The following is a 12,128-nucleotide window of genomic DNA, read 5'->3' as shown; positions in this document are numbered from 1 at the left end:
CGATTGGACGCAAGAAGACGTATGCACTCTAGAAGCCCTGGCTCGACCATTGAATGGAAATTAATACCGCCATCGCGGTTCTCTGTGCTTCCCCACGTTGCGGGGTGCAGTGGGGCTCTTTCTGAAGTGCCGTTTAGCCTGTGCGTCGGCCATGCAAGATCACCCGGCAGTATATGATCGACATTGATTCCACTATGTGTAGACCTCTGTTCAGTAATCCGTGGAGACATGTTGTTACTTGTATCTTCAACGTCCTGCTCAGAGGTCCCTCCGTGGGCTCAGCAAGTAAGAGAATTGCGACCTTTGCATCCAAGTATCAGCGTGGAAGGGCCCTTGGGAGACGCGGGATGAGTTGTCGCGCGCGCTTCATTGTTATTTGCAGTTCTGGCACTGTGCCAAAGTTCTGCGACACCCGCTGCTGTTGCGTTTGTTCTAGTACTGAAGGAGCCCATGCCCCTGGTATCGCGACATGCATGAATCGGCTATACTTGACTCTCGCATGCCAGGGACATTCAACAAGGTCGTGATTGTTGTTGCTGTTCGCGAGAGGTGAGATCGAGAGGCTACACTGTCTCCAAGCTCTTTCTCTAGCCTAGCACAGGACATGGCGTTGTCGTGAGGTCGCATTCAGCCATGAGAATCAGCTTACGTATAGATGCGCAGCGTATAGGGAACAGGAACGGCTCCCATGTCAGGGAGAACAAGTTCTGATGATGATGATGAAAGTTGAAGATAGCAACGTGGAAGGAGCCCTGAAGCAGAGGGAAAGACCCGTAATCGCGCTTGCCAGAAACCCTGGCGCTAGTGATCGCGGCTTCGGCACCCCTCCTGCGGCCTCACGGGAGTTTCAGCAGCGTCCACGAAATCTTGAGGAAAGTTATATAACCGAACAGCGCTGCGCAACAGTATCAGGTGTGTGTGTTCGTCATATCCTCGTCATCTTAGATCATAAGAGAAGGAAGTAAAGGTGAAGTCTGACTGGCTACTTCCAAAGCAAGTGTAGATTTCAAAGCAGTCCACCGCTCATTGGCCAATCGCCTCTACCCACCCCATAACCGTACATATGAAGAGAGCTCTCCCATCTCCAACGGTCGATACTTTCAAGTCGGCCAAAATGTCAAGCGAGCGGCAAGCAGCGGATGCTATCCGGTTCTACGACTCGAAATCCTGGGATTACGACGCTACCTGGCACAACGATTTCACCAGGCGATTCATCTCCTATCTCGATATCCAACCGGGGCAACAAGTACTGGATCTGGCATGTGGCACCGGGCTGTTGACATTCCGCGAGGCAGAGGCGGTAGGACCACAAGGGCATGTCATCGGAGTTGATGTCACCCCTGGTATGCTCGCGGTCGCTACTCACAGAAAGACCCAAGGAGGGGACAAATACGCAAACACAACTTTCCTTCAAGGCGACGTCCTGCATTTAGAAGAGACGGAAGCACTCAGAGGAAAGCAATTTGACGTCATCACAGTGGCTTCTGCTCTGGTCTTGTTTCCCGATCCAAAAGCTGCTATTGAGCATTGGGCAGGGTTCCTGAAGCCTGGAGGCGTCATTGCCATGGATGCGACACATCCGAGGAACTTGGTCTCCGGCATGGTACTGGAGAGGGTTGCCCGCAGGTTGGAACTTCCCATTCCATATAATCGATCGTGGAGCAAATCAGAAGACACACTGAAGCAGATACTGGAGTCTGCGGGCGTGGAGGTAGATCAAGTTGTTACCGTGGAGAGTCAAGCGGGATATGGCCGACGCACTTACGAGATGGAGCAGTGGGATGATTTCTTCGTCGAAAACGTGATTGTCAAGGACGTTGCGAGAACGTTTGCGAACAATGACATTCGAAGGAAAGCGCAAAAGATCTATAGGGAAGAGTGGGAGAAGCTGGCGATAGACGGAAAGATTGAGGAGATTGACTCGGTCTTCCTCGGTATTGCGCGGAGACGTAAGTGACCCAAAGAGCTGAACCAGACAAAACTAACGTGCCATCTAGCTGCGGACGGTTCAAGATATGAGCCACAAGTTATACACGATGACGTTGTCTTCAAAGGTGGATGTCGCTGTGGTGGCGTGCAATACACATCGAGCGCCGCACCTTCAGACATCACACTGTGCCATTGTCGCGCATGTCAGCAAGTCTCAGGCTCTGGCTTTCTGCCCTTCACACACGTTCCCAAAGACAGCATCTCCTTCACGTATGCGGACACGCGCACAGTCCTAAGACTATCGGCCGTTGCGGAACGTACCTTTTGCGCGGGCTGCGGAGCTCCGATCTCTATGTCATATCCCTCCGATCCCGACGGTCTAGGGTTGTGCATGGCAACGGTCGATCTGGAGACCCTTAAGACGGAAGTAGCACCCAAAGTTGTGAAGCACATATTTCTGCGAGAAAAGGCGCCCTGGGTGGTACTTCCCGAAGATGGAACGGAGCGGTGGGGCACGTCAGAAGACGCGCACCTGCTCGCGCAGAACTAGACAGTTCGAATAAAAGTGTAGCTACAAGAAGATGCGGTGAACTTGTAAGGGTACGCGATTATTCGGTGTGAAGATTTGTGGGGTAAGTGCAGTGGGCGAGTGGGAGTACCTCCACTGATGGGAGACAGATGTGTGATGCCGCAATCACACGATACCGCGACCAGTGTCTCAGTCGCTGAATCTCCTGTTGTTGAGTGAGCTTCTTCAGATAGGCCTTCCCTGCTCATTTCAACGCGTACTGGGCCGTGCGCTAAGTGTTGCACGATGAAATGTTTCGAAACGCGAACGCAGACCGAACGGCTTGCAAACAGGGACGAAGGCAGCTTACAGGCTGTCTTGCATTAGAGCATTCTGGCTGGCAAGGCGTCATTGGACTCTCTAAGCGACAGCTACGTGTTGCGGTGTGCGTTGCGTACGTGATGGGGCGAGCTAGCCGTCCCAGCCTCACAAAATCTAGTTCCCTGCCACGCTGTTTCCTGCCAACCACGCGAAACAGCCCTCGAGGACAAAACCTCGCCCTTTGCTCACGAAACATTGAACCCTCTTTTTGCTCTCTGGTACACTATACCGGCAGTGACACATTTTACTGCGTCTCTTACCACTTCTACCGCCAAACATTCGTTGACCGCCGCTTTACCTTCCCACGACCCTCGTTCCGCCTTGTTATCGATAGATTGACAGTGTTGGCCGGGTTACCCTCAACACAACCCCGCCTAGCAGCAGCATTGAAACCGTTGCTTTCGCGTTTCATACGTAAACATCCATCTGCTCGACGATCTTTGGGCGACTGACGCATTCCTCGCCCGCTGACCAGCGTGCCTTCTTGCAACCCCGGCACCGGACGTCCTTTAGCGGCTGTAGTTTGGAATGAGCCGCAACGCCCCTCACAACGTGGAGCTCCAACAGCCGCCTCAGGCCCCTTATGCGACGCACCGCTCGAACCACAGTCGAAAGATCTCGAGTCCCGTGGTCGGCGATCAAGTGCACAGCTTCGACGACGTGGACATTACCGGCCTTCAACCACCTCCTTCCGCTTTAACACCCACTACTGCAACGGCATATGACCCACATGCACCTTCCCCACTAGAAGACTTCCCTCGATCTGGCCGAACACACCAGCGGACATTGACTGGTACCATCTTCGACAACTTCAATCGCGCAACATCGACAATCCAGCAACATACTTCAAGAGCATCTTCACCTACAAAGTCCTTGGCAAGCTTCATCCCCTCCAGAGGCGCTATCGAGTCCAGCGCTAGCCAGCCTAAGATTAGGGCACTCCAAAACTGGTTCAACGGCTCCTCTGCACCCGTGACGCTGGGTGTCGGACAGCAAGACGAATACTCGGATTCTGGTTCTGAGTCGGGAGAGGAATACGACTCTGAGTCCGAGGAGGAGGAAGAGCAGAGAGGCAGCAACATGATGACCAACCTCTTCAACCGCGGCTCTTCCCTTACGAGGGGCACATCGCAGAGCCCGAGACGATCAGACGACACCCAAACACCGAGCAAGGCCCCGAGCCAGCCCACCACTAGCAGCAAGTTCGCATGGCTGCTGTCCACACAAAAGAACGCCGCTGTACCCCCTCCGCAGCAGTCTGCCACATACCACAACCCCGACGATGAGCTCCTCAACTTGAGCATCTCGCAGTCGCTCTTCCCACACGGACCTGCCGATCCACTGGCACCCTCGTCCTTCCACGACCTCCTCACCAACGCCGAAGCGCTCCTCTCTCGCTACCAGACCGCATACCGCCAACTCTCTACCGCGTTGGGAGATGCCCATGCCGAACAAAGTGCGCAGGACGATGAGCTTGACGAGGCCGAGACACGAGCAAGGCATTTGAAGATGCAGCTGGAGACAATGGCGGCAAAGGCAGCTGAGCAAGACGAGCAGATGCGAAGCCTCATGGAGGACCTTGCATTTGAGCGTAAAGCCCGTCAAGAGGAAGAGGCGGCTCGTAAGAGGAGTCTAGCCCTCATCAGAGGCGCACCACAGTGCGACCACGCTCCATGCCAGGAGAACGCCCGCCGCCACAACCGCGTCTCCGGCTCAGAGATCAGCGTCGATTCCGGCTTCGAGTCTGAAGCCGAGACCGATGCCGCCAGCGTCTTCTCAAGAAGCTGCCTCAGCCCCACCGGCACCGACCGCTCCTCCATTCTCGACACCGACATCCACGACATCACACCCAAGGGACGCAAGCCGCAACCCTTGAAACGCGGAAGCACATATGAGCAGAGACAAGAGGGCAAAGTCGACATCGCGAAAGGCGGATGGGGATGTGCGAATTGCCAGGGCGGTGCACAATCCGCTGTTTGGGGTCGTCTGGCAAAGGAGCGAGAGGAGAACCGCTCGCTCAGACTGAGGGTCGAGACCCTGGAGGAGGCTGTTGACGGTGCTCTCAACGCCGTCGCTGGCGCTTGGGGCGTGTAAATACCCGTGTACAAACATACATGACTTTGGAGTATATTGGCGTTTGGTATACCACTGCTTGACGATTGGATGACTATCAGATTGGTTTAGTCTTTTGAAAGATGCAGCGCATCGTAGTATAGTATAGCATGAACTACGCTTTACATTTTCGCAACCACTAAGGCAATGATGCAAGAGTGCTATACACAATGAATTCGCTCCATACATCCAACTAACAAGTGACACCCCCCTCAGCACCACTCACAGCTTCTGCTCCCCACCACAACACCCCTTCTCCTTCTCCACCAGCACACTCGCAGTATTCTTCGTACTCGGCACATCAATCGCCGGGTTCCTCTCAAAGAAATCACTCGGCTTGAAATGCACCTGGTAAATCTCCACCGGCATAACAGGCCAGTCCTCCACCCGTGGGTTGTGCGTCAGTCCAAACACATTCCACACCACCAAATCCTCATTCTCAACCCCGTCTTTGCGGGCCGCCATATCGTGCACACCTCCCTCCTCCAACTGACTCTGCATCGTGAACCGTCCCGCGGCATACAGCTCGTCGTCTTGGTACTTGGTCACCCAGACATGGTGGTTCGTGAACAGCGCGCGCTGCGCTTGTATGCTACCCGGCGCAGCGAGTATCTTCTGCGTGGGCAGCGGCGCGAATTTGTAACCGACAGGGTTCCCTGATTTGGGGTTTGTCTTGGACGGGTTTATAATTTTGAAGACGCGGTGGTCGAAGGGATTTGCGTCTACGCCGCCAGATTTGTCGATGACGGTTTTGCGGATCTCGTAGAAGTTGCCGGCAGGGTTTGTGGTTGCGTTGATGGGGGTCGAGTGCGATTCTTCGTATACGACGGTGTTTTTGTGGCCGTCGATTGCGGGGTCGAAACCTGTTGGTGGGTGGTTAGGCAAGTGATTCTTGTGTTAGGAGAGATTGAGGAGACGTACGGGCTGCGAAGATGTGTTGGTGGTTTTGGGCGAGGACGCCGCCTGAGACTACGTTTCCGTAGTCGGACGTCTTGCCTGGGTCGATGTTTACGACGGAGACGATGCCGGTGGCGCGGACTTCGAGGGTTATGCCGCCGGCGGTGTCGAGCTTGTAGGCGAAGACGTATTCGTAGTTTGCGAGGGTGATGATGAATTGGACGACGAGTTCGCGTAGTCGGGTGACTACTGCGCGGCCGGTTCGCCAGTTGGCTGGATTGGTGGGTTAGTTTAGGATGAGAAGTTGGGATGGGTATACATACTGTGCTTCCAGCCAATACCGTTGTCTTGCTCGTGAAGACAGACGACGTTGGGATGAACCTTAGGTTCGCCATCGTTACCAACAACGACGGCGTCGAAGTACTTGATCACACCGAGGCAGTCACAGCCCAAGGAAAGGTTGTTGGCACAGTTGCCAGCGCCTCCGTCACCGAAGTCGAAAGCTTGCTTGCGGTGGAATGGTGGGCGAGCATCAGCATACGGGACCGACATCTCTGAGATGCTCATCCGGTACATGATACTCCTGCCATCGTACTTGACGTCGTGCAGCACGGCTCCTTCACGGGGGTTGAACGAGACCCTGAAGCTCCACTTCTGCCACTCAACCAGTGACTCGTCTGTGACGCTGAAGGAAGGTCCCTCTGGCTGTGTGATGTTGATGGGCTTGACGTCTTGTCGAAGACCGCCTTGCAGTAGTTCGGGAACATATTCTGCACCTTCGCAGTGGTCCAGAACGCGCTCGGAGTGTGTCTGGCCTGTGAGACTATCGCCCTTGCCACCAGTGGCTAGACGATCAACGCGGATAATCTTTCTTGTTTGTGCATCCATAACAGGAATTAGTGGTAAGGGGTAGGCGTAGAAGTTTGAGTCGGCATTTCCGTTCCTCATGTCCTGGGCAAAGCATAGGCCTTGGAAGTATCTCCGGTTCTCAGCACCAATGTCGAGACCACCGTATGGCCTATGATTGTTAGTAACGTGGCATCCTGAAGTCGACATGGGTACTTACCACGGCTCAACGACCAACTCAAACCCATCAGGCAGCTTGATCTCAGCCATAGCTTCCTTGAACATATCACTCTCCTCACACGCTTTGACAAGGTGTTGGAACTCCCATAACGTCAAAGCAGCCTGCTTCTCCTTCCCCACAATCTCATGTCGCACTCTCTTCCTCTGCTCAACATCAATGACAGACTCGTGGTACTCTGGTATCTTGTCTGAGCCGATGACGTCGTATTGGCACTTGGCCAATCGTGGTGGTCGCTTGGAAACTGGTGACTGTCCTGGCTTTGCTGCATGTTCGAGCTCAAGGTACTGTTTCATGAGCTCCTTTGCTGGTTCTTGGAGGAAGATCTCTCGAAAGTCGACAACGCAGTCTTTGTGGAGGGAGAGGACGGTGTCACGCGCAACGCGTGTCTCCTCTATGTTGAGGATACTGAACGGGTGAGGTGCCATGGTGTAGTATATGCTTGAAGGAAGGAAGGCGGTATGATCTTGTCTTCACCCGGAGCTGGTGTGGCGTAGATGGAGTGGAAGAGAAGTCGTCAAGTCGGGAGGGACACAATCCAATTTATCTACAGACGTACACATTCTGCCGAGCCCGTATATCTAAGCGTAGAAGCGGGGATATGAGATGACAGACCATGGTGATACGTTCAAACACGCGAAGCAGTACCGCCGTCATGCCCTCTGGCGGAACATCGCATGTACCTTCCAACTTCGGTTAGCGTGGGATATTGATGACCATGTGCTGCACGCTCTGTCGAGCGACACACAGATACAGAAGCGTTATCTATCCAGCCCCTGCTACTCCAGGATATGTACCAGGAAGACAGTGCTACTGTGCAGTTCTTCGCGGAATATCGCGTGTGAAGAAGTCGAATCCTCCACCGGAATTACCTCCGCTGTGGGTCGGATTACTCCAGGACTGGTCTGGCTTGGGCTACCACAGGACGGAACATTGCGCAGCAGCGATAAAGGCACTGCGTCTGGGTATATCGGTGGTCGTGTTATGTAAGTCGACGATCTGGAGCACGCTGGGGAAACGGAGAATAAGCTTTGTTCCGCGATGTAGTACGAGATCTATGCACTACCCACATAGGTAGGTACAACAATAACGCACCGGCTTGGCGCGATAGCAAGACTGGAAAGGGCTCTCCAGCTTCGTTCTTACTCCGTGTACGATTGCCGCGAGGAGTCATGTTGCCGAATAGTTTGCCGTTTCGATTGCTACCTAGGTATGAATCGATGGAAGTCGCGCGAGATCAGGCAGAATGCGAAGCCTTGCAGTTGGGATTTCTTGTTTAGTATTGCAAAAACAGTGATAGCTTTTGATTCTAGGAACGTGTTTACTATATGAATCAATGCTCAGTAACAAAGTATTTGCTAGACTTCCCTATCCACTGATTGTTAGTACGTGATGGAGAAGACTAACACACCATCTTCTAGACGCCGTAAGTGGAGACCCATATCGTTGGTGGATCGTCCTCGACTCGTGCATCAAGCTATACCGCACCCAGCCTATCGACCCAGAGCCTGTCGCATAGCACGCTGTGTATCTCTCACTGTCATTTGCAATATTTACGATCAATTTGGTCAGCTTTCTATCAAATCATCCATCTCAATGATTCACGCATCGGTGGTTTAGTGGTAAAATTAGCCGTTGCCATCCTTCACAGGACAGTTTCGGCTAGCCCCGGGTTCGATTCCCGGCCGATGCAATGCTTTCTTTTTGCATTGTTTCGCTTCTTTTTGGCGTTACAGACACTGTAGATGTTGTGGTGGTGGAGTTGGGTTGGAAAGAGCGACCCGTGCGCCTTCGCAAGCCAGCAAACCTTCTTTTTGCCTCGCTGCGCCACATGCACCGCCACGCGCCCACCTCGCGTTTGAGACCCGCCATCTCTTTTCAGCTACGCGCCCACCTCGCGGCGATGGCTCATAATGCGTTGGCACACCGCGTCCGCAGCGTTGGTCTCGACAATCGAGATTCACTGGCCGGCGCCGCTCCTCAGAGTAACTCTCGCTTCACGTGGCGGTGAGGCTGTGAACAGGCGCGAGATTCACACCAGCCTGGGCGTTGTATTAGCAATTCCCTTAACTTTAGTCCTACTGTCTGCCCAGCAATCACGGGTTGCCCTCCTACAACCACACCAACATGTTCACGGGAACGACACCAGAATCGCTCATCCCGCGCTCGGATTCGCGCAACCCAGCTACAACATGCAAAGGCATTACTAAATCGGGACGACCATGCAGACGTCCTATTGATGCGAAAGCATCTAATGACGACGGTGTTATCGCTGTAGTATCCGTTGTTAGCGACGACAGCGACGATGACGAGATTGGCGCCGCCGCCTACTTCTGCTGGCAACACAAAGACCAAGCCGAGCATTTGGCTGCGCAAGCATCGAGTGGACCAACTACCCAGCTTTACCCGCTGAAAGAGAGGAACAGTATCGACACGCTCGTGGAACGACTGGGTGTCCTTGATTTTGGAGAACCGGATGAAGCCGCGCCCAAGAAGAGTGGAAGGAGAAGAACATCTGGATCTCGTCCGCCGCGGCGCATCAATCGACCAGCTACCTGGGATAACGTAGAAGGGCCGTTGATGTCTGTACCGAGCGATGTCATGGCAGCAAGAAAGCGCAGAGACCATCGGCCGCCGAAGCCACCTCCACAGAGGAGAAAGAAGAGTTTTTGGGCTTCATTATGTTGTGGGTCTGCAGACGACGACGAATACACGGAGGTCGTGCGGCACAAGAGAAGGACAGACGAAAAGCCCGTATCGGAGGACGATGCACAAGAGACTCCTATGCAGCAGGTACTACAGCAACCGCCTCGAGTACGACAAGATCATCGAAGGCCGAGCGGTCAGACCTCGAGACCTTCGTCTTCCTCGCGACCACCTCCCACATCGCGACCACCTCCCACATCGCGACCACCAAGTGACCAACCTACCCGCAAACCACTGGGAGAAAAGCCCGCTCGACCTGTCAATCGGACAACTCGCGAAGAGTCAGAAACAGCGAAGCTACTCCGCTACATCCCAAATACAGTACCACCACAACTCGCGTCGACCTTGCTCGCCCAACTCTCAAAGCCCATTTCACCCCACGACGAAGAAGGCTACATCTACATCTTCTGGCTCACCCCCGAAGCCGCCGGCCCTGCACCATCCTCCGCTGCGTCGACGCTTCTCTCGCCACCATCACGTGCAGATCAAAGCAGGCGAACTTCAGATGTCATGCGCCAATTCTCCGTCAAAGGCGGACAGCCCAGCACCACCCGCTCAAGATCCGGATCCGCAAACTCACCCCCAGACAAAGACACCATCCTCCTCAAAATCGGGCGCGCAAACAACGTCCACCGCCGCATGAATGAATGGACTCGCCAGTGCGGATACAGTCTATCCCTCGTACGGTACTATCCCTACGTTTCTTCTTCTACGCCCTCTCCCCAGCCCTCGCCTGCACAGTCTCGACGCCAATCAGGTGCGAATGCTGGGGCTGCTTCTGACGGCGTGAGGAAGGTGCCGCATGCGCATCGTGTGGAGCGCCTGATTCATCTCGAGCTTGCGGATCAGCGTGTCATCAAGCAGTGCGATGCTTGTGGCAAGTCGCATAAAGAGTGGTTTGAAGTCGAGGCTACGAAGGAGGGGGTTAAGAAGGTGGATGAGGTTGTTAAGCGGTGGGTTGAGTGGGCTGAGAACAACAATGAAGGATGAGCTGGATATTGCTAGAGAGTTGGGACGCTGAATAACGATTACAGAGCCCGGCTAGACGTAAATTATTAGATTACAAAGAGGTATAAGTAGTAAAGCAGCTTAATTGCACGTGGGTGTGTGTCCCAGACACTTCCTCGAGAACAGCATTGGCCAGAATTGACATCACCAACAACATTATGTGACTATGTAGAATGAGGAAAATTTCATTGGGGAATTGGGTATCTTGTGTAGCTATCGCAGCAATCAAACAATCAGGAGCAACAGAGGCTCGTCTTCTTCGCTAAACTTCCCGATATCCGCGGGTTCAGAATGCGACACAGTTATGGGGGTTGCCCGACATAGCGGACACTGTACAACGGAGCTTTTGGCAGTGGTAGTGGTGGCGAGGGATAAGGGGGTGAAGCGCGGTCGGTCTTTCAGGTGTGCGAATCCATAACTTTTCCATCCTTTTCGTCGCATTCAGTGACGATTGGTGTCCCCCAGCGGTGTTGAACCTCCTCTTACTCGTGACATCGTCCATGGGTGTATATACAGTGGGTTTATTACTGCACTCGGTGCCGTGGTATTGGTATCAGAAAAGGCCGATGCGCGGCCGCCAGTCGTTCTCGTTGACAGACTTTGGGTTGACGACGATCTGGTAAGGGAAGGGGTTGGCGTCGGTGGTTGTGATGGGTGGGATGTGGTCTTTTTCTCGGTTCACAATGGCGATGATCTTATGTGCTGCCTTTTCCAGAGACTTGGTCATGGCACGGCGGACCTTGAGCACATCTGACACTTTGTTAGTGGCGCGCGTTGCAACAAGCAGAGAGACATACCAGTTTCTGTGCGTGGCTGGGCAAGGGTAACGTCCAGCGTCCACTGCTCCCAGCAAACGTCCTCGTCCGCCTTGCTGAAGAAGTACGATGTCTTTTTTCGCTTCTTCTCAAAGAACTGCACGACAATCTGCCCCCTTCCTCTCGGCTGGTGGGTGCTGTCTATCGCCCGAACTAGCGCAAACGTCTTCTGTTCGATAAGTGTCTCGAGATCGACATCGTCAATGGCGGGAAGGGTCAGGTCGAGGAGGTCGCGGGTCAAGGGAGAGATGGACGTAAAGTAGCGGTGGAAGAATATCGTGTGCAGTATCGCTGGAGCCAGGTCAACTATGGTCTACGGGGTATTCGGGGCGGGGAGACGTGTAGTGGGGGAGAAAGTTGCGCCGATCTTCACGCCAGAGACACGGTGGAAGAGAAGAGACTCACCCTTGACAACATCCTTCACGCACGCCGCGTCGGCAAAGATCTCGAGGTTGTACTCTGGCCGCCTCCTGGGTTCCATGCTGGCATCAACAGTCCGGAAGCCCGAAGCGCGTGCTGAAGACCGGGTAATGCGCCGCGCGGCGTTCTGGGGCGAGCGTGTCGCAACGAGGCGCTCAAAGGCTGTGGCCGTCGGCGGTGCTGGCGTCGCAGTAGCAGTCTCGTGGCGGTAGGCGGGGCTTTGCTGGCGGGTTCGTCGTGGGTGCAAGAAGTACGGAGCTGAAGATTT

The 12,128-nt window shown here is 54.1% G+C and overlaps 4 protein-coding genes and 1 non-coding gene across 5 annotated transcripts; 4 read left to right on the top strand and 1 right to left on the bottom strand.

Moving 5' to 3' along the window:
• Positions 1–1,114: 1,114 nt before the first annotated feature.
• Positions 1,115–1,957, top strand: J4E84_007726 (uncharacterized protein; the record flags this gene model as incomplete). Its single annotated transcript, XM_049390306.1, has 1 exon — positions 1,115–1,957. One exon carries the CDS (start codon positions 1,115–1,117, stop codon positions 1,955–1,957), a length of 843 nt encoding a protein of 280 aa, XP_049242159.1.
• Positions 1,958–3,346: 1,389 nt separating this feature from the next.
• J4E84_007725 (uncharacterized protein) lies at positions 3,347–4,912 on the top strand (the record flags this gene model as incomplete). The annotated part of the gene is made up of 1 exon (XM_049390305.1): positions 3,347–4,912. The coding sequence occupies one exon, from the start codon at positions 3,347–3,349 to the stop codon at positions 4,910–4,912; it is 1,566 nt and encodes a 521-aa protein (XP_049242158.1).
• Positions 4,913–5,152: 240 nt separating this feature from the next.
• J4E84_007724 (uncharacterized protein) lies at positions 5,153–7,339 on the bottom strand (the record flags this gene model as incomplete). Its single annotated transcript, XM_049390304.1, has 4 exons — positions 5,153–5,793; positions 5,852–6,100; positions 6,151–6,845; positions 6,894–7,339. The coding sequence occupies 4 exons, from the start codon at positions 7,337–7,339 to the stop codon at positions 5,153–5,155; spliced, it is 2,031 nt and encodes a 676-aa protein (XP_049242157.1).
• Positions 7,340–8,516: 1,177 nt separating this feature from the next.
• On the top strand, positions 8,517–8,604 carry J4E84_007723. The gene has a single exon. It is a non-coding gene; the product is annotated as a tRNA-Gly (tRNA).
• Positions 8,605–9,038: 434 nt separating this feature from the next.
• J4E84_007722 (uncharacterized protein) lies at positions 9,039–10,607 on the top strand (the record flags this gene model as incomplete). Its single annotated transcript, XM_049390303.1, has 1 exon — positions 9,039–10,607. One exon carries the CDS (start codon positions 9,039–9,041, stop codon positions 10,605–10,607), a length of 1,569 nt encoding a protein of 522 aa, XP_049242156.1.
• Positions 10,608–12,128: the final 1,521 nt, after the last annotated feature.

Source organism: Alternaria hordeiaustralica (genome assembly GCF_023758085.1).
Source record: "Alternaria hordeiaustralica strain BMP 2776 chromosome Unknown scaffold_17, whole genome shotgun sequence".
Classification (NCBI taxonomy): domain Eukaryota; kingdom Fungi; phylum Ascomycota; class Dothideomycetes; order Pleosporales; family Pleosporaceae; genus Alternaria; species Alternaria hordeiaustralica.
The sequence above is the reverse complement of the archived record's forward strand: the minus strand, read 5'-3'. Positions and strand labels throughout refer to the sequence as shown.